The following is a 22,527-nucleotide window of genomic DNA, read 5'->3' on the forward strand; positions in this document are numbered from 1 at the left end:
TGGGATGGGGCAGTGAGATAAATAACGGTGATGGATCAAGCCCTGATCTTTGGACTGGGTAAGAGTGGTCTGCTTAATTCAGACACTCTGTTCATCACCACCCCCTTTTCTGAATCGTTTTTGGCCACTATAGGTGTGGCAGGGTATACTCAGACATGAGTCCCTTTCTCACTGCTCCATCAGGATTCAAACAAGCCGGGCCGAAGAGGCTGAAATGCCAGAAACCGGTCCCCGGTAGCTTGTCTCCTTTCTGGTGAAGAATTGGCTTGGTAGTTTGGTCTGCCCTGTTCCCATGATGCACTGGGCCAGGGACAGACTAATTTGCATATAGCCAGGTTCTGAGCTGGGATGGGGCAGTGAGATAAATAACGGTGATGGATCAAGCCCTGATCTTTGGACTGGGTAAGAGTGGTCTGCTTAATTCAGACACTCTGTTCATCACCACCCCCTTTTCTGAATCACTTTAACCTTTGGTCAGTCATCATCATCATCAAAACTTTATTCGGTTTTACAAATAAAACCATAAAAGTCATACAAACATCAATAAAACTTCACATAAATACAAAATCGCAATACAGTACATCCAGGGTAGTCTAATTACAGAGTAAAAATAGTAAATCCTCATGCCAAGATTAGTCACAGCTTGTCATAAGCCTAATGGCAACCCTTAAAACGTTAAGCGTATACAGAACGGTGTCATTAGAGAGGAGTTGTAATGAGATAAAAGCTGGTCTCACTCTCCTAAAACCAGCCTTTTTAAGGATGGGAATAATAAATAACTTTCTGGGAACTACATAAAAATTACAAAACATTAAAAAGTGCATCATGTCCTGAGGAGACTGACTGTCGCAGCCAGGGGGCATGATGCACTGCCCTCTGTGTGCACCATATGGTTGTACCAGGAGATAGTGAAAAAGATCTAGCCAAAATATAGTCGGTAGAAAGCGATCATGGATGCTTTTAAGCCCTAAAAGGAATGGTTCATGGTTGGTACGATTTTGAATGTGATATACCTACGCACGCTGGGCTTACAGAGCTCTGTTTTCTCTCTGTCACAGCAGCACCTTCTAAAAAAAAAAAAAAACACTCTTTAGCCCAGGTAAAGTCCCTCTTGCATATATTTTCGGGGTTATTAAAACGTTCTACTCTTCCTAGCCTACCAAGGCCTGTTCTTATATACTGGAGCCATCAAATATGTGAAATATGGTCAAGGGAAAGACAATCCTTTAAAAGGTCTTTGATAAGTGTGTTTTCTTCCTTAGTTTAATGTATAACTGCAATTGTAGTGGGTGGAAAGCCAATTCATCTGAGAGAAAGGCCATCCCCAGTTCTTCATGCACAACATAGGCCGGGGTACTTTGTGGTACTGAGAGAGCCTGTCTCAAGAAAGTATTTTCAGCAATTTGCAAGGTCTCCCACCCAATGTGACCCCATATCTCGCCCACATAACTGGCCTTTGAAATGCATTTTGCTCTATAAATCTTCAAAAGGGCCCCTATTGGTTCCTCCCCCAATCTGGGAGAAAAGTTACAAACAGCTGCGGTCACTTTGACCAGGTCCCCTTTCTTACGAGTGAGCAAAGGGTCACATCTAAGAGTGTCGTCAAACACTACTCCCAGATAGGAGAAGTCCTAGTCTGAGGTATTGACAAGGTTCCTATCTTAAATGTAGACTGCTTAGCTTTGCGAGATCCCACTTGCACAACAAAAGATTTGGTATGATTTACCATCAAGTCCAGGTTCTCCATAACAAGAACATAAGAGTTCAACAGGAGTCGTAAACCCCTTGCTGTACTCGCCATGAGAACAGCATCGTCTGCATATAGGAGGACCGGAAGCCTACGCTAACCCATCTGGGGGCAATCGGCTTTTGTATCCAAAAGGGCCTTCTCCAGGGAATAGATGTATAGGTTAAAGAGAAAGGGGGCTAGTATACACACCTGGCGCACCCCTCTCTTGATGTCACACTTGCGGGTCAGTTTGATATCTTTATAATAACGGACAGCCGCTTTCGAGTCTCTGTGAAGGTCCCTTAGAAACAAAACAATATCCCTGTCAATGCCAATAGGGGATACCAACTGCCAAAGCTTTGATCTGTCTACACAGTCGAACGCTGAGGACAGGTCAATAAAGGCTAGATGGATAAAGCCGGAGAGAGCCACTGTGTACTTATTTAAAACATATACAGATATAAACATTGTTTCACCATAGAACGACCTGGGCGGAAACCATATTGAACCTCGGCTAAAATGTTTATCTGCTCCTGATACAAGCCTATCCTGTACCATACGACCCACCACCTTCACCACAGAATCCCATGTGCTTGACTTGATGCTTTAAACGTTGTCAAACTCTTGGTGGCATACGCATCACTGATCTGTGTGAAACGCACCTATCCAATAACCGCATATGGATCTTCGCAAGGATCCAAAATGGCCGCCCGTGTGTCGTATTGCGTTCTATTCTAAAGGAAATAGAGCTTATGCACTCGACATCCGCTGCATACTGTAGTACACCTGTTCTTAGATTAGCACGCATGTCAGATCATGAGTGCTGAAGTTTAACTGGAGAACATTCTGGTGCTGATAACGACCGTCTAATAGATGGTTTTCGCTGGAACACACAGTAAGCACAGTGTACATGTATTTTCAGTGCGAGCCTGTCGATTTGTGCTCTACTGTGGTGGTAACCAGTGTGAAACCCATGGGTGATCCAGGAAAGCTATACATTTCTGAACAGTAAACACAATTCCGAATTGAGCAAGGGGTCATATGTGTAGATCCCTCAAGGTTTTCCCAAGAAAAATAACGTTTGAAATAAAGGAATTTTGGAAATGAGTAGGGGGAATAACTGGCATTTGTCACAACATTTTCATCTGTAACGCTTTGTCACAATGGTCAACGTACAAAAGCAATATACCATTACGTCTGCTAGACCCTTCTGGTTGCAGGGATAAATAGGGTTTATCGGCTGTCCAAGAACCCATGGTACCTATAGCCAACAACTGAGCTGCCCCTTTCAAAGATTTTTCATTGAGTACCAAGTGTAGACCAATTCAAATAGCGAAATAACCATAGTGAAAAATGGGTTTCTAGGAAAGATATGTATTTCTGAATTGTGCACAAGCTACGGAGTTTAGGAGCAGTGGTTCTTAGTACATCTCTGAAATTGTGGGTACCAGTAACTAGCATATCACTCAGAGGGTAATTTCCTAAATGTCATCTTTTTTATACACTGGCTTACATTTGAAAGGCACAGATGCAGGAAAATCCAATTGCTAATAACACATTTTCTACTATTCTATGCTCCCACAAGTCTCCCAATACAAATGGTACCTCACTTGTGTGGGTAGGCCTAGTGCCTGTGAAAGGAATCTGCCCAAAATGCAACATGGACGCATCACATTTTTTCATCATTAATTGACACTTTTTTTCCAATTTGGGTAGCTCGAAGTTTTGGCCCCTATCTCTACTGGCACCTAGGGAAACCTAGCCAACCTGTACATTTTTTTAAACTAGACACCTAGGAGCATTCAGGGTGGGTTGACTTGTGTGGCTTTCTCACCATGTTTTTTTTACACTGAATCCCTTTCAAACCTCAAACTTTTGACTAAAAAAACAAATTTTCCTCACATTTCTGTGATTGAAAATTCTGGAATCTGCGGAGGGGCGAAAACTTCCTTCCACCTGGCATTTCCCGAAGTCTCCCGATAAAAATGGTACCTCACTCGTGTGAGTTGGCCCAGTGCTTGCGACAGGGAAGGTCCCAAAACGTATTGTGGAGACATCACAATTATCCATCGCAAAACAACCTGATTTTGCAAGGGAGACACCCCTATTTTTGGTCCCAGGCTTGGTTGTGTGTGTGTGTGTGTGTGTGTGTGCTTGTGTTTGTGTGTATATCTATCTATATGTATTTATACATGTCTATCTATATAGATATAGATATAGAGATAGATATATATATATATATATATATATATATATATATATATATATATATATATATACTCACTGATGAAACCATAGGTTATAGACCATATATAGTTAGGAATTAGCATTTACAAAACCTTATTTTACTCACACAAAACCATTGAAATTCGCATATATAGTTAGTTGCACTAACTATATATCGCGCACCCGCAATCCACTGCTGATCATGTCACATATTACATCATTCATGACATGGTCAGTGACATCACTGATGACATCACTGATGACATCTCAAATGACATCACTGATGACATCTCAAATGACATCACTGATGACATCTCAAATGACATCACTGATGACATCACTGATGACATCACTGATGACATCTCATTTGACATTACTGATCACATCACTGATGACATCATTCATGTGATAATACGATGAACCTCTACAGACTCTAATATAACCTTAGATACACTCAGTGTAAACAGACACTCACAGACTGTCACTCATCCATGGAGTTACTCACACACCTAGTCAGTCATGCAAAGAATCAATCACACCTCCATTTCCTCAACTATACAGTTATACACACCTTACTTATTCAAACATATACTAACACATATTTACTCTCTTATACAATCCCTGATACAAGTTCACAATGATCCATACAGCCACTCACACATTCACTGGCTCTTATGCACAGTTATTTATATATGTCAACTCTCACATGTACTGTGTTTTACATATGTACTTACTTTGACATGTAGCACTGAGATATCCATTCACTCACCAATACACTCATGCACACAGTCAACCGCCCATACAGCTGTTTCCACATGCACTTTTGAACCCATACATCTAGTGAATCAACTGCTCACACATCTATGCACAGTCATACACCTCCCAGCCACCCACACACTCACTCAGTCTCCCATACAAATACTTGGGCAACCAATCAATAACCCATATAGTTACTCATATAGCTACTGATCAACACATGCAGCAGTTTACAGAACAACAGACATAATGATGCACAAATTAAGACAGTTTAGTCACTAACCCATGCACTCAGTGAGACACATTTAATCACTCACTCATACAGTCAGTCATGCACCTACTAAATCCTTCATCCAGACACTTATACATCCACTCATTCTTCAATATGTAAGACATATTTTAACTTTACAGAAACATACAGTCACTGGATGTTGTCATCAGTGATGTCATCAGTGATGTCATTTGAGATGTCATCAGTGATGTCACTGACCATGTCATGAATGATGAAATATGTGACATGATCAGCAGTGGATTGCGGGTGCGCGATATATAGTTAGTGCAACTAACTATATATGCGAATTTCAATGGTTTTGTGTGAGTAAAATAAGGTTTTGTAAATGCTAATTCCTAACTATATATGGTCTATAACCTATGGTTTTTTCAGTGAATTTCAATGGTTTTTTAATAGCAAATATCAAAAGCTGTAAAATGTATTCTTCTTTTAAAGGAAAAATATATTTTATATGTATTTAATATAATTTTTTATGTATATACATTTTTTGAGGGAACGAATTTATCAACTATCATGCTGAAGAAGAGTGTGGGGGAAAAAAACAAAGAGGAGGACTAAGAGGAAAGAACAATCAGTTCAAAAATACAATTGCTTTAAAGCATGAAGTGCTTTTCCACACATTTACATTTAAATAACCCATATTAGAACATACAAAATATCTACAGAGGAGACGGTGTACCATGAATTTTAGACTCTTCATTGGTACCTACATGTTGGTACTTACATCACCCACACAACACAACAGCTCTATTCAGAGCTACCCTACCTCAAAGCACTCTAAAATATTATTTTAATATTTCCCTTGGTTTTCCCCTTGTTACGCTTTCCGGAACGCTACCCGGTGCACGGACCGGGCGCTAACCGTGCGAAAATTTGAAAAAAAAAGGATTTTTTTTACATATATGGGCCTCCTCAGCCACCCTCAGAAAACTTAGGGGGTCAGGATATGTCTCCCGTGCCCCCTTATACCCATTCCCAACATTGTTTATCCTCCATCCCGTTACGCTACCGGTGAGCTACCCGGTTCGCTACCCGGTTCGCGTACCGGGTAGCGCTTCCACCGCGAAAAATCGAAAAAAAAATAATTTTATTTTTTTGCCCTGCGGTTCCCTTTAATAGCCCCCACATCAATCCTAGGGGGTCAGGAGGGGTCTACCTTGCCCCTTTTCATTAATTTCCCCCTTCGTTTATTTCCACCTCTTGGCTCTCGATACTACCGAGAGACAAGATGGTGGCCGCTCCGGACTGTTTAGAATGTTGACAGTCACCGGAGAGCCAATCCGCTTCTCCTCGCGAAGTTCCGTTACGCGTCTGTACGCGAACCGGGGTGCTAACCGGGACGCTGTCACAGATATATATTTTTTTTGAACGTTAATTTCTCAAAATCCACTGGAGCACATATCTTGAGACCTAGCAAAGGCACATCGGGCAAATGTAACTCCATGTTAAAAACACGTTTTGGGACCCCCCTTTTTTCTCGGCCCCCGCTTGACGAAACCCCCCCAAACTTTCAGGGGACGCTCAGAAACAAAATGTGCCATTTTCTTGAAAATGTCAGCCAATTCCGTCCATCAATGCCAAAGTTATTCAACATAGAATTTTCAGAAATCCCTATTCAAAAAAATCCTAACTATATATACCTACTGGCGACCGCCAGTAGGTAATATATATATATATATATATATATTCTATATATATTTCTATGGCAAAATGAAACCCCTCATTTTGTTCCTTTTCAAATTAAATGTATTAAGTGTTACCACTTTATTCCAATCAAGATGACTTCAGGTGTGCCATACTTTTGTCATAAGTAAGACTTTTAGCGTTCTAGTTGTTCTTTAGAACACTCTGGGACATTCTGTCATTGGGCTATAGTTGGGCTACATCTGGCTGATATTTGGGCTACATTTGGGCTCTTTTGTCTCTGGTGGCCATCTTGGGAGACTGCATATCAGAAGTTTTTTTAATGAAATATAAGAGGATTTGAGAAGTCACTCAAAATGTGCCCGAATTTTTCTTTCTTCAGCACTAATCATAATTTCTATGGCAAAATGAACCCCCTCATTTTGTTCCTTTGCAAATTAAATGTTTTAAGTGTTAACACTTTATTCCAATCAAGATGACTTCAGGTGTGCCATACTTTTGTCATAAGTAAGACTGTTAGCGCTCTAGTTGTTCTTTAGAACACTCTGGGACATTCTGTCACTGGGCTATAGTTGGGCTACATCTGGCTGATATTTGGGCTACATTTGTTTTTTTTTTTGTCTCTGGTGGCCATCTTTAGGCTACATTGGGCTACATTTGGGCTCTAACATATATATAGCCCAATGTAGCCCAATATATATTTTTCAAAGTTAATTTTCGTAAAAACCACTGAAGCATATATCTTGAGACATAGCAAAGGCACATCGGGCTACCAGTCCCTACAATTTTGCCAAGTTTTGTGGAAATCCATTCAGCCGTTCGAGCTAAAAGTGAGTCCAACCGCCCTATGGAAAACTCAATGTTAAAAACACGTTTTGGGACCCCCCTTTTTTCTCGGCCCCCGCTTGACGAAACCCCCCCAAACTTTCAGGAGACGCTCAGAAACAAAATGTGCCATTTTCCTGACAATTTCAGCCAATTCCGTCCATCAATGCCAAAGTTATTCAACATAGAATTTTCAGAAATCCCTATTAAAAAAAATCCTAACTATATATACCTACTGGCGACTGCCAGTAGGTAATATATATATATATATATATATATATATATATATATATATATATATAGAGAGAGAGAAAGTGTGAGAGATGGCGAGAGAGAGATATCTCTATGTGATGGAATACAAAATAGAAAGAGCCCCTACATGGGTCGGCCCGTGTGTACGAGGGCCAATCCCCTGACGAGAGAGAGAGAAAGTGTGAGAGATGGCGAGAGAGAGATATCTCTATGTGATGGAATACAAAATAGAAAGAGCCCCTACATGGGTCGGCCCGTGTGTACGAGGGCCAATCCCCTGACCATTTCTTTTATTTGGGGGGGGAAATAACCTCTATATACCAAAAATTGCCCATGGATGTGGAACAGGCTTGGTACCACGTGAACCGACCCCTCCCTCCCTGCCTCCTCCCTGGTGGCCTACTGGGATTCACCGTATTCATTATCAGGAATCTGTTTGTGAGAGGCATCACTGAAAAGAGGGAAACTCCCCTTTCCCGCGATGCCTCCCACAAAAATGGGGCATCTAAAAAAAAAAAAAACAATTAAACTCCACCAGACACGGGAGCAGGCTGTACCTGCTTCCTCCAGGCCGCTTCGGTGGGGGTTTGTGACGTCAGTGCGCCTTGTGGCACACTAACATCACAGCTGGTTCGGAGGTGGGGTGGGGAGAGTCGTAGAAGCGATTTCACGTCAACCCCAGGCTTTGAAAAAAAATAAGGGAACCCTAGGGTACTTTGCACTAGTAGATTCTCTAAAGCTCTCCTTGGTGTTGGCCAGTGGCCGTTACATGCACCAGGGAGGGGAGGGGGGTGTGTGTCGCCCATTGGCTGACAAGCACACAGAAGGGCTTAAAAAATTAATTTACATTCTTAACAAATTTATCCTTCAACATTCACCACATGATTGACTACCTAGTATTTGAAAGCATGAACTCAAACTCCTAAAGACTGACAAACAAACCGTATTTGTTGGACCCACAACCTAGGGTACACACTAATTTGAATTTACATTTTTCAATAATGTATCAATAATTACAACGTTTCATTGTAGGAAGATAGTCTGTTTACAATGTTGATTGTCTGCTACTCCAGAACTTTGCAGAAAGGGCAAATATGGAATCCTGTTGAATGCTAGAAAATAATTAAGCTGAAACTTGACTTCATCTGTTAAGGTCATGAGGTAATAACCACTGACTTGGCATATGTAAATGTGAAATAGAGTTTGATTGCTCAGTGTTGTTGTGGGTACAGCTAGTATTTATTGTCCTGGGGTGTTTGGCAACCCTTATGATAGTTCATGCTCTCATTTACAAGAGAGTTAATTTGTGTCATGGTGTTTGTTGAATAATGAATTTGAGATTTTATATTTATTTTTCTAAATAAATAATATTTCATATTCTTGATTTGCTTTCTGATTTTGTTTTTGGCTGCAAATGATACAATTGGGAGATTACTCATTTTGATTTATATAATACCCCTCCCTTTGGAGTAATTGAAAAGAGCTCTGTTTGTTGGATTTACATTTGCCTGGAGGAACTTTTCATACAATCTGTCTTCTGAATCAAGCCTTTCTGGGTAGAAATCCCTAAGTTTACAGTTACTTTACAGTGTTAGTGGATCTCATGTTAGCACAAAAAAATAGTTTATGGTGTTAGGGATTTAAGAAAACTGTCTCTACTTTAATTTGTGACTCGTTTTTACAGAGTAGTTGAACATGCTGCACGCACGCCCGTTTGATTTTCATAAAGTACCTTCCTATGCCTTGTTGATCTCGTCAATTTTCTAATGCTACACTGTCAATTATACAAACAGATTAACTTACAGTCTTCTCTGAAATAGCCTGACATTGTTTTGGTAATTCAACTTTGACTGTTGTGTGGCTCTGTATTTTGTAACACTTATCCAAAATAACTGTTGTCCTAGTTCAACATTGCCCAAAGAAAGCAAGCATGTACAAAGCATTCCCTACTATAAACAGTTATAATGTCATTGACTTGTAGCCTCTGTATATACCTCTTGATATACCATTGAGTTGGGTAACAAATATATGTTATTCAGCTCCAAGATACCCGTCTGCGTGAATGTGCACTTTACAAATGCACATGTCATGTTATATATAGGTTTAATGAGTGTTTACTTTTTGTATGAACACCAGGTTTGTAACTGCTATTCCAGGCCCATATTTTACAGCGACTTTCATAGTGATGTAATAGTGGACGCTACTTATTTTCAATCTATACTCCTCTAATGGTACAGCCTAAAGTGTAAGTCAACAAATTGTTCTATCTATAACATAGCAGTAAAACCTCACAGAAAATAAATAAAAATCTACATATTATACCTACAGGTCTAATGCTCTGGCGTGTAGGCAGACCTTTATAAAATGTGCTTCTAGCTGGGGAGAAGAGCTAAAGAATAGGCTGGTCTTGCAGTCCTGCTTAAAAAGAATGGCACATTTCAATTTAAAAATAAAATTTTGGTCAAACATGTCTCCTCCCAGGATTACAGAACACTTGCCGGCTACAACCCGGCTGAAATTCGTAAGTGCATAATTGTCTCTTCTTGTAGATGTTTTTAGTTTCTGATTTCATTGTGTGTTTGTTTCTCTTTTGATCCATTCCAGTGGTATTTTAATGTTTGGTTCTATGTTTACTTTTGCAGTTGTACTACCAAGTACTAAATTTTGCAATGATTGTATCATCTGCCCTTATGATATGGAAAGGACTGATTGTGGTTACAGGAAGTGAAAGTCCCATTGTTGTTGTTCTGAGGTATGTCCATTTTCTTTACGTTCTCCTTAGTTTGTGTTCAGGACATCATAACATGTATTTTATCATTATTTGGGGTTAGATTTGCAGACCATTGTTAGAAGTTTGCTCCTGTATGGTGACGATCAAATTAGAGTATGTTTCCAGGATGAGAAATTATATTATCTGCTAGTAATTGATAAGTGTGTGTTAAGATACATGTTTGTGGGTGATTTTGCCAGTATTTACAGTTCCATGAACTCCTACAAATCCCTGAGTTCCTGAATAGGATTTTCACAGTACTGGTACAATTTTTTAGAAAATCCCATTTGCAAGTGCAACTCCCATTACCATAACAATCTTCAAGTGGTTACCTGAGAATACAAAAAAATAGTCAAATAGGCTCTTATAGCCAGCAGGCAACAGACTGTACGCGGGAATCACCAAAGACTCCAGAACAGGCTCCAAACCATCCAAAACCCTCAGCAAGACTTGTCCTCAACCTACCTCGCTGCACCCTCATCTCTCCACACCTCAGAGAGCTTCACTAGCTTCCCATACACAAGTGCACTCAATACACATGCACGCATGCAGGCACACACGCATGCTTACACTTACTTTCACTTACTTTAACAACAAAGGCCATGCCTACCACCATAGCTGCATACACTTCCACCACCCCTCAAGACACATCCATCAGCTGGACTCACATGGACCCCGCATTCACAAAAACAGAACTGGAGATTGTGCCATCTCGACCTAAGCCTGGAACGTCCTGCCAAAGGGAATCGCACAAGGGTTTATGTAGTACACCTTTTTTGGACTTTTTGTCAAGGATTGACTTTTCAACAAATCTAATTCCATCAAAAATTTAATCCATTTGAAACCATAGACATTCAGTACATGGGAAAGGGAAAACACCAGCTCCGACATCGCGCATTTATGTACTCGCATACTCTTTTGCTTATTCATGCGGTCTCACATATTCAGTTGCACACTCATTCGTGCGCTCATTAAGGTACATGTTGTAGGAAGGTAGATCCCTGACTATGGTTGCCCCCAACTTTTTGCCTGGTGTTTTGCTGGTTTTCTGACTTAGTTGACCTGGGGCCCTGCTATTCAGGACCCCAGGCCTACTGCTCTCTCTGTAAAATGGATTCCATGTACCCTAGGTACATATCTAATTGGATACTGAGTCACCTTATCAGTCCCTGTACAGTGTACCTTAGGTACCCAGGGCATAGGTGTAACTAGGGCCTACCAGGGGCTGCAGCATGTATTATGCCACCCCTGGCTGGCCATCCAGATCTGACACAACTGGCTGCACGACAGCTGGGGCAAGGTGGTGTAATCACCCTTTGCTTTAGATATAGTATACCTATATCTAACCCTAAAAATGGACACACAGATCTCCTATCAGTCACTCCTATGGCAGGCCTTAACAATCCTGAAGGCAGAGTGCTTGGAATCGTGTGAGATAGTGCTCTGGCATGAGCTGAGCCTGTCTGCGGCTTTCGGGATCCATCCCTTAGCCGTTTCCATGATATCGCATACCATATACTCTTAAGTGCATTATAATCCTCGCGGTTATATGCCAACTCTGGTATCGCTTTATCAAAACATGTCGAGTAAGGTGTCATACGAATTGGAATACTAACCCCTCGCCAATTCTGGCGACGGGGTTAGCATTCCACCCTTCTAGAGGGACACGACATGTATGTAACCTGTAACCCCGGTTAAAGTTAGACAGAGCCTTAGCTCCACAAAATGGATGCTGCCACCGAGACACAAGTCTGCCCTCCTGCTGCTGGGAGTCCTCCCAGCCCAGGAGGCAAGGACAAAGGGTTTCCTGCCAGGGGCGGTGCCAGCACCGTCCCAGACAGGATTTTGTGTATTCTAGGTAGGCAGGGCTTTAGAGGAAGGTGACTGCAAGTGGCACCCCGGTGCTCACTGTGCATAGGCCGGCTGGAACCAGTTCCAGGGGCACTCCAGCCCCTGGCCTGGGGAAAGCCCGCCAAAGGAGAGGGGTGTAACCACCCCCCTCCTAGTCCCACCCATAGGGCAGGACTTAGTCGCGTGCCAGCCCCTTTTTGCAGGATAAAGGTAGGAACTGGCCCCCTTCCAAATCAGATCATCTTTGAATCCTGAACCAACTTTCTACAAGAAGGAACTCAAGACTCTTCTCAAGATTTCTCCCTTGTGACTAAGGAATAGTCACCCTGCAGCAGCAGGCACCAACCAAGCATCGCGGTTTGTTGCCAGTCTCTCCTTCGGATCAAGACTGCTCCAGCACGACGAGAACCGGCTTCCCTGGCACCTCCGACCTCAACCCACATCATCAGCCCAGCTGTGATCCGTGGGTGCGACGAGACCTCGAGGGACCGGCCATCTTCAGAACTGCACGACGCTTGTCCAGCACGACTCCCGAGTGACCCTCGACTGAGTGCTTTGGGGTAAGAGAAGCCCCGACCCTGAGCAGCTCCAGCACCGAAGTTCAGCCCCCCTGCATCCACGAGATCTGCGTGGGGCCCTTCTGCTCTTTGCTGCCAACCGTGTTGTCCAGGTCGCTTGCCCGTTGGCTAGTGGCCCTCTCACGACGCTCCCCGACGACAACTACTGCTGGTCTGGTTGCTCCAGACTAGCCCTTGCTCCCCTCCAACAGAGGAGCACCCTGGACCCTCCTGGTCCACTCAAGACGCCATTTTAGGTCCACCGCGTGGGCCTTGCATTTGCCAAGACTTGTTGCCCCAATCCTGGGTCCAGCGACGTCGACAGCAAGAACCTTCGTGGGACAGCTCGCACCTCCATCCTGGTCGCCGACAACGCCTCCTGGTCCGAGAGACTGCAGAGCCCAGCAGCGCCCACTCACCTGACTGCGGTGACTTCGCCCGGTGCCATCCTGGTGCCCACTTAATCACTGGCTAGTGATTCAGAACTTGGTCCCCTCTGCTTTCAGGTCTTCTTCTTCCCTGATCCAGGCTTGGATCTCTTCGAACTTTTCTTCACTGGCCGCCTGCCAGCAACTTCTTCTTCAGGCTCCTGGTCCGCCAACGAGGGTTTCCGACGCAACTTGAACCCTATGCAGCCGCAGCCCCTGGGCTAGGTAAACTGAGTACTCCGGTGCTCCAGCATAGTCCAACACTCTAAGTGTTCGGATCCACTCCCGTTTTCGTCCCAGCTAGTCGGGTTCGCCCGAGAACAGTGACTTTGTAAATTCTAGCTTCCATAGACTTTGTCCCGCATCCCACGTGAGAGTGCACACTCTGCACCCGAGTTCCCTAGGCCTCCTGCTAGTAATCTAAAGGTTCAGTAGTCCAGTCCTAGCGATCCCAAAGCCTCTGAGAATAGTTACTTACCTGCTAGTAATTCGCATTCCACTTTCATAGTATATGGTTTTTCGTGCCCCTCGGGCATTTGTGTAAATTGTGCAACTTGAAGTATTTTTTATAAGAGTTGTGTTGTGTGGTTAGCTCCCTGTCTCATAAAGAGTTCAGGGTAGTCTTGTTATAAATAAATATCAGTTTATTTTCATAACAACTTGTGTGGTGTCCTTTCACTTGGTGTTCAAGGGGTAATGTGATGGTAAAACAGCTGGCTTAACACGCCCTCTAGAGTCTTAGCCTTAGACTGCTCGTATCCATGCTACTAGGATAGCTGGTCTATAAGGTTGACTTACAACCAATCATCAATAAGGGTTGTTTGGACTGATACAAAGTGCTCACTAGAATAGTGAACATTATATATCAGGCCAACTTCTCACACATGTCACACTCCGTCACATTCACTCACTTATTTGGTCAAACAAATACTCTCACTCATGTAGGTACTTCTCATATCCTCCTTCAGAAAGTAGAACCACAAAATCACTCTTTATATCAATGATTAACCCTGACAATGTTGTTCACATTGCGATTCTGCTTTTATTAAAACCAGGTATCAATCTTCTCCTATAATATTAAAACAATGAATCCGTAATTTGTGTATTATAATCAAATCATACAATATTACAAACCTATATTCTTTGATTCATAAAAATTTTATTTAGACAATTAAAACCCCGAGTTGCTTAACAAAACATATTTTATGTAAACATTTGATGCCAAAACCAGAAATATGTTGACGCGTTTCGGTGGATCTTGCTTTTTTTATGCACCACCTTCCTCAGGACAATGTTAAAAACACAGTAATCTGTAGTAATGCTGTTCAAATCCCCGTCATTCAATCTGGGAAGGTGAGTTTTTATAATCTACTTTTCACCTCTCCTTATTTCAGGATTTACGAGGCAAAGTATGAGTACTTTACGATCTCATATTTCATAAAATTACAAAGGCCGTGATCCCTCCTGTTACGTTCCTCTTATGATTCGATCGCCGGTCAAATAGTATTGGGTGTTCTCCTCAATAGGTCGCAAGTCATCACTTTGTGATGGGAAGCGTTATAGGACAACTCTTCTTTAACACTGGGATTATTCAATTCTCCCAAAGTATTATCTTGTATCTTGAATGGTCGCGTCTCTGGATGCTTGAAAGTACGGCGGAACATTTTGAGTATGAATGAGATTTTCCTCCAGTAGTTTTTATTTAGAAATGTGAAGTGCAGTGGAGGGAACCTTGTGTGGTACTCCATAGGGCAAGCTTCATCTCACAAAGGGAACAATTTTGTTTTATTGTTGTTACTTACCCAGTTCCCTTTGGTATAAGGGTTACTCTCTACCTTTTTATACTTCTCATATCCTTACCCCCAAGCACAAGCGTGCTCACTTAGTCACGCAATCACTGACACACAAAGCTTGCTCGCTGACTGAAGCCAACATTATCTTCGGAGTTTACAATCTTTATTTTCTAGTTGCCAGTCCCCGATGTCTCTCACCTCTTTATATTATACCTCTGTTAGCTTTGTCTTAATGTATCATAGACTTTTGCAGATAACTTTTTGTGCATGAGTATTTCGCTGCAACGTGTCCTATGAAACACCTTCTTCTTCAAAGCCATGGATGAAGTCACTGGATAAAACATGCACAGACATGAATAAAAAAATGTAAGAGTGGAATAGAGTGAAACACTGTGCAAAGACTTTCCTAGAAGACAGATAAAAGTTGCAAGTCCTTTCACATCAAATGTAGTTATAACCCTCAGTGGGTATCACTATGGTGTAGACTTAGCAAGGAATGCTTAGATTAAAGTTTGCGGGAAGTAGGTTTACCTCTCAAGATTCCCGATTCCTTCAGGGCTTGTGGCTGTACCTCTGCAAGTAACTCAGTTAAAGGAGTCATATGAAAAGTGACCCACTATTTCTTCTTTTGCTTCCTTTTTCTTTATGTCTCTGTCTCACACATGCATTCGCTATAATTTTCTCTTCAGACTCATAAGTTTCATCTCTCAAGGTCTCCTTTCCCTCTCTCCATTTTCTGTCTCTTACACTTTTTCTCTTGCTCTGTACCTTTATCTGTCTCCCACTGTCACACACATGCATTTGCTGTCTGCATATCTCTTCACTTTCTTCTTTCTCTGTCCTCCTAGTTTCCTCTTTCAATCAATTTTCCTTTCTCCGGCTATCATTTCATTCAATCTTACTCTTTCCCTCTCTCCTAATTCCTCTTTAGTTGTCTGACTTTATCTTTACCTTTTTGCGTCTTTTCTCTTTCTCTCACTAACTGTATATAAATGTGTCTCTAATGCACACAACCTATTGGTCTCTAATGCACAACACAATCATACACTAAGTAGTCTTATTCAGATACAATCATGCAACCTGCCGTCTTCTACAGCAAGTGCATTAACCACCAGAGCTGTTTTGCAAACTTTACATTTTATTTTTTATTTGAACAAGCTCGCAACCACACACTCTGACACGCACAACAAACAAAACACAAGTATGCATAAATATACACAAATCGACATGCATACGGGTACAAACGCATACTGACTAAGAGGCATGCATACAAATGCCCATATACACCCAAACATACCTTCCAGCGATCAAGAACATATGCCATAAAACCTGGCATATAGTCGTACACAAAATTTCATGTGCACACAGAAAACACCCTGCCGTGGTACATACACATATTGATTTGATTGTAAGCACTTTGAGTAGTCCCATCTGAATTTCTTTTAGTAAAGTTGAACAAAACTTGTTAAAGAATAGGCATCTACATGCATGCACAGCTCTGGGTGTCAACTTTGGGATCGTTTTCGTATATATCTTATAAAGGAACATCCAAAGAAAAAGAAATGTTGGCAAAGTCATTAGCTCAGAAGCCAATAATGGACTCAATGGCTTTTCCAATGTTTGTTTGAGATTTGGCGTTGGCCAAGACCATAAGACTTTACTGACATTGTTTGTACATTCACATTATTTCTGCCCACTAGAGCATACAGCTTGGGGCTACGGGTCACACCACTTAAACCTTTGGCCAACTTCACTGCGAGTGGTAGCATTCTGTACTTTCACAAAGAGTACTTCTAGACACAAAGTAGTTCCCTTGCGTTCCTGGGTCTGCTATAGCAACGTGTGTTTTTTTTAAGACAAAACACATTTGTACTTTTAGACATTTTTTTTAAATTTATGAAGGCCAGACAGCCTTCCCAAAAATAAAGTTCTGCATAAAGAGTTTGCATAACAAAACAAGAATTGACAAAGTCAGAAGGCTGGCGGCCAGCACCAGACCTATCAACTTTGCAAATGCCTTTTTCCTTCTGCCACTGAAGAAGACACTGGACAGACAGAAAAGGGATAGCTAACTTCGGGGATTATATCTCAGTCCTCATAACAGCTGGATTCTGCCACTGCAGTAAAAAGTGATAAAATGTCCATTAGCAGACTTAGGAGCACATGCATCAAAGCTTTTTGCGATCGTAAACGGTGCAATTCGCAAAAATCGCCCCTGGGGCATGTGTGTGCGGAACATGGGTGCACAGTACAATTTCAGGGGGGCAACAGGGTGTCCTTTTGACACACTTGTACCCTTGAAATTGCATGTGTATTTTGCGAATACCAATTGGTACTTGCAAGTTGCGCAAGCAATTTCCCATTCATTCCAATGGACCTGTAGGCCCATTGGAATGAATGGGAAGCCATTACTTAATTGCGACTCGCAATTTGCGAGTTGCAGTTAAGTAATGTATAGGAATCGCTATTTTTATAGCGATTCCTACATGCATAGGCTTTTGCGAGTCCTTAATTGCTATTCCCCAATAATCACATTTAAGGACTCGCAAAATCCTACCTTGATGCATGTGCCCATTAGTGCTTAACTCACAAGAAGTGATAAAGAATGAAGACATCAAGCACAAAGGAATACTCTGTCTCTATTGGCACTTACTCAATGCTTATCCTCACTCTGCCCTCTCTCCTTTCTTCAGTATTTGATTCCTCGATTCTTCCTTCGCTCTTTTATCATCTACTAGCTTTTCACACCTTCACTACTGGATCATTCTTTTGTTCTCAAACCTAACCCTCCATCACTTGATGTTATTGCCGGTCCTTTTAGTATATAGACCTTATCCGTGAGTCCTTATCAATGAGCGGGTGGTGGTTGGGTGCCGAGTGAACAAGCACAGAGTGCATGAGAGATTTAAAGGGAAGGATGAGGGTTAAGTATTTTTGGGAATAGAAGGCTTGCCAGATGTCATAGCGGGGAGAGCATATTTACTAGAGGATTAAAAAATGACAAGGACAAAAGGTAGAAGGCGACGAAAGATATTTAGATGGTCAGGGAATTTAAGATGGTGTTAAAGTGATAGGAGAAGTGAAGCTAGAGATCAGAAAATGTGTGGTTACATCGAGAGCACAGTATACCACACTTTGAACTCCGTATGAGCATGGTGCTCAAAATGGCAGATTGATTGGCACAATCTTAATTTCTTGTCCTAGCGTATGTGAAATCTACCTAGATAAGCAGCTTTTCATTTTTCAAAAAATTCCCAGTGGTTGGGGTTCCACTCTAGTCTGGTCTAGAAGCTTTCCCGCGGGGGCAGAGCTGAATGTGGAGCGCAGGGGCTGTCAAGGGGCACATGGATGGTGGTACTTGAGTAGTTGCAAGAGTTCTGTCTGCGACAAAAACTGTGGAGTGAGGTCTACTTACCGCCCCTATAATGACGTGGAATGCCACAACACTGTTGAGGGAGTGCAATCAGCCGTGGTGGGAGTGCAATCAGCCGCGGAAGGCTGCAAATTCCATAAGCACATACCTGGAGATTCCTCCAAGAGTCACAGCTTCTAGGACAGGTTTGTAGGCATAGGCCCAGAAAAAAGGTTGCAGGTGCCTTGCCTAGGGTCCACCGGCTTCTGCCTAGGAGGGGTTTGCAAGAGAAACAACAAGCAAGTACAGTGGGTTTCCACCTGTGGTTGAGACAGAGAAACTGTAGCAAATGCCTCTTGCAGAAATACTAGACTGTCATTCTAACCGGAACATCACCAGGGGGGCAAGATAAAAGTAATTAATTGCACCTTTTTAACCTGTGAGGAACATTATCTGCACCTGAGCTTAATTCATGACTTCGCAAAAAAGACTTCTGGGGAACTATAACTCTCGGTATTCTGCTTCCACCTTCTGATTTCTGCATTTAGCGCCGGGACACCTCCGCTGGAGGTAGCTGCGCACTCTACAAGCTTCGAAATAAACAATAATAAATAAACCAATAAGGTAATCCAGGCGGAAACTGAACATTGGTTAGCGGATGAGCGTAATGTCCAAGTGGGGGAAGAATCATGTTGGGAGTAACAACCTGCCTTTGGAAAATAGATTGTGGAAAGTAAAAGTTTCCTAGTTAACTAGAAGGAAAATGTAATTCTATTAGGGAAACAGAGACTTAGATTATGCTTTACTCTCTTTACCTTTTCTCGCAGCAGCCATAAAAAAAAAAACACCAACTCCCATGAAAAGAATGTAGAGCCACAAGCATGGGTCCAATCCAACCAACAATGTCTTCCATAGCAGTATAGAACGTGGCATTGTGCACCATTAGTCTTCTTTCTTTGTGTGAATGGTAGTGTCAGAATCTCTTCCTCTGGATTTTTATTAACCTGTTAGCAGAAAAAACAGACAGATTAGCTTACCTTCCGCATGTAGGAGCGTCTTGTAGACAATACTCATAATTTTAAATATAACAGTTTGAACTCAAATTTAAGAGACTGATAAGCCAGAATAATACTTAAGCTAAACAAGATCATGTTCCTCATTCTACCACGGGTGGGGCCCTGCAAAGAAAAGGGTGGGATAATATTCAACATCATGTCTGTAATAGAATTGAAATGTTCCTCCTGTTAGCTAGAAAAGATTTCATTCTAAGTCGGGACCAGAGGCTCAATTATGCTAGTTCAAAGCTAACAACCATTAAAGGCAATTGAGAGACTGGCTTGAAGTAAAATGTCTTAAACATGTAATCAGAAAACCAGTCTGCATTTGTAAAATATCTTCCAATCTAACACCTAAGATGTAGGCCTTAGTCAACATTGCTCCCCTGGACTAGTGAGCACCAAACATCGAAATGTCAGTGCCTGCCTCTTGGATCACCCATCTAGCTATAGTGGATGAAGAGACCGCTTGATGCGATGATTTTGTAATGACAATTAACAGTTTTACCCCCATGGGTCGCAATTCATGAGACACACTCTCATACTCTTGCAACTAGCACACCACACATAGTTTGTGTGAATCCGGAAATGCGGGGTACAGAACTGCCCGCATGTTTGTTTTTATGATGATTGGGAATAGTACACACTACTCCTTCTGTAGTAAACAACCTACTTGAAGAGCCAAAGCACAGATGTCTTTTGCTTGATATAAGGCCTGCAACATGCTCCGTTTGGCAAAGAGCTGCTTCCTGGAAAGATCGGCATTGTCTGGCCAGCTCATAAAAAGCGGCGCACTTTATATCCCATGTCTAGGTATATTTAGGTTTTGGGGGATTTGACAGCCTGGTACCTTTCATCAGTTTACATATTAAAGAATGTGCCCTGACTGGCTTATCTGTGATTGGAAGTGTGTTTTTAGCTGAGAGGCCCTATCCAAAGCAATTTATGGCGGATATGCTATAACTACCTCTGCCTGAAAATGAATCCAACTTTTATTCCACACAGCAACTGCTCCAGTCAGACCATGCTAATTTGTATCTTGAATGAGTCCCAAAGGCCCAAGCTTGCATCTTAAGAGGTCCCGAAAGGCCTGGCATATTCGATGGTTGCCTGAGATTCTTCATGCCATTAGGGTCAGCAGGTCATCCTTGATCATAGGGTGGATTTCTCCTCCCTGTCCCTGTAAGATTCTCTTAAATGTTGGAATGACCACAGGACAGTCGCTCAACATCTCGAAGAGAAGTGTTAACCAAGCTTGAAATCTCCAGAGCGGCATCACCAGGATCATCTCCATTCTCTCACTACTAGTCTGGATCACCACCGTGGTAATCCTGATAAAATGGGGAAAGGCGTAATTCAACCCCTCGCTCCAATACTGAAGGAATGCATCCACCTCTGCAGGTTGGGAATCCGGACTCCAACTGAATAACTGAGATACCTGCACATTCAGTCTCAATGCATACAGATCCCTGACAGGGTAGACCCATCTCTGGCATAGAAGAAGAAATATCTGTGGATGTAGCATCCAGTCGATGGAATCCTTCAAGAAGCGTGAGTTCCAGTCTGTCTCTGTGTTGGGACTGCCAGGAAAGTGAATTGCTGACACTCAAATATCCTTCAGGCAGTAGTGTTTGGCTTTCTCTGCCGGAGTCTAGGCTCTCGTACCTTCTATCTTGTTGAGCACTGTACATCTGAGATGTTGTCAATTTTCAACAAAGTGCAACACTTCACCTTGTTCTTAGTTAGGCTGCGGATCATGAAGGACTTGCCTGGAGTTTGAAGCTGTTGCTATGGAGTTTGATCTCTTCCTGGGACCAACGTCCCTTTGTGGAGGTATCTCCACATCTGCCTCCCCAACCCCTGCGGCTTGTATCCGATTTTATCACAATCTCATGTGTTGATCTAAAAATTCCTTGGCCAGCCAACACTTCCATGTGGTTCAGCCACTAGATCATCTCGGTTCTGGCCTCCTCCATCAATATTATCTTCTCTGAATAAGATACTCCCCTTTGAAGATGAGAGCTTTTCAGTTGCTGTAGTGCCCTGTACTGCAGTGACTGGAGAATAAAGCTTTTATCGAGGATGATAACAGCCGTACTATCATCACCAGCATGTGCAGGGAGATTCGATCTGACAATGTCAAGGTCATCAACTCCTCCTTGATTGTGTTGACCATGACCAGGGGTACCTCCCGGGTCGCTGCTTGCGCAGCAATGGTGAAGCTGAGGTAATCTATCCTGTGCTTTGGTACCAGATACATTTGGAGTTGTTGATAATGAAGCCCAAGTATTCCAAAAGCTGATTGTTTTAGGAGAATAGTCTTGACCTAAGCAATGAGGATCATGTTGTCTGGGCAGATTACCAACCTGCAGCCCCATGACCGCAACCAAGATACCACTGGTTTCAGGAGCTTCGAAAAATACCAAGAGACAGATGACAAACGGAAGGGGAGGACACTTAGCTCTCTGATTTGGCACTTAAAGAGACACCACAGAAACCTCAGGTGGGGTGGTAAGATTGGAATGGCCAGTTACACATCTTTCAAATCCAGCCTGACTAACCATTCCACCTGTCTGATGAGGCCTTTCGAAAGATGGATGCCCTCTTTCTTGAAGTGGAGATAAATCAACCAATTGTTGATCATTGGAACCACCCCCTTGTCCTTCTTCTTTACTACGAATACATTGCTCGAATGATCAGTCTATAGCCCCTTTGCCTGCTAGATTTTGAATCTCCAGGGCCATTTGCATGATAACCGCCTCTGAAAAAGAGAAGGAAAATAGTACCCCAAAACTCTATGTGGAGCCTTTGGACTGTTTGAAGGACCCCCTCATCGTCCCACCCCGTTCACTGAAAAGGGAGCAGTTGGCGTTTCCTTAAAGGTAAAGCTAAACCTCTCCATCCTGAGAGAATCAATGGGTCAATCGATTCTTCATCCACTTGGCATCTTCTGCCAATTCTATATTCTTTGTGATTGGACCAGCAATATTGAGAAGC

General features: G+C 42.4%; 1 protein-coding gene across 2 annotated transcripts in view; it reads left to right on the forward strand.

Annotated features, from left to right (window-relative positions):
• SEC11C (SEC11 homolog C, signal peptidase complex subunit) overlaps positions 1-22,527 on the forward strand; it is a 195,138-nt gene that overhangs the window by 121,761 nt on the left and 50,850 nt on the right. The window contains exons 3-4 of one of the 2 annotated variants that reach the window (XM_078674896.1): positions 10,053-10,245; positions 10,367-10,476. In XM_078674896.1, coding sequence (XP_078531022.1) covers positions 10,153-10,245; positions 10,367-10,476 — 203 coding nt within the window. In that variant the 5' untranslated portion in view covers positions 10,053-10,152. The remainder of the gene's footprint in view (positions 1-10,052; positions 10,246-10,366; positions 10,477-22,527) is intronic. The other variant, XM_078674897.1, reaches the window with a different exon arrangement.

This window comes from Lissotriton helveticus, chromosome 2_1 (genome assembly GCF_964261635.1).
Source record: "Lissotriton helveticus chromosome 2_1, aLisHel1.1, whole genome shotgun sequence".
NCBI classification, from domain to species: Eukaryota; Metazoa; Chordata; class Amphibia; order Caudata; family Salamandridae; genus Lissotriton; species Lissotriton helveticus.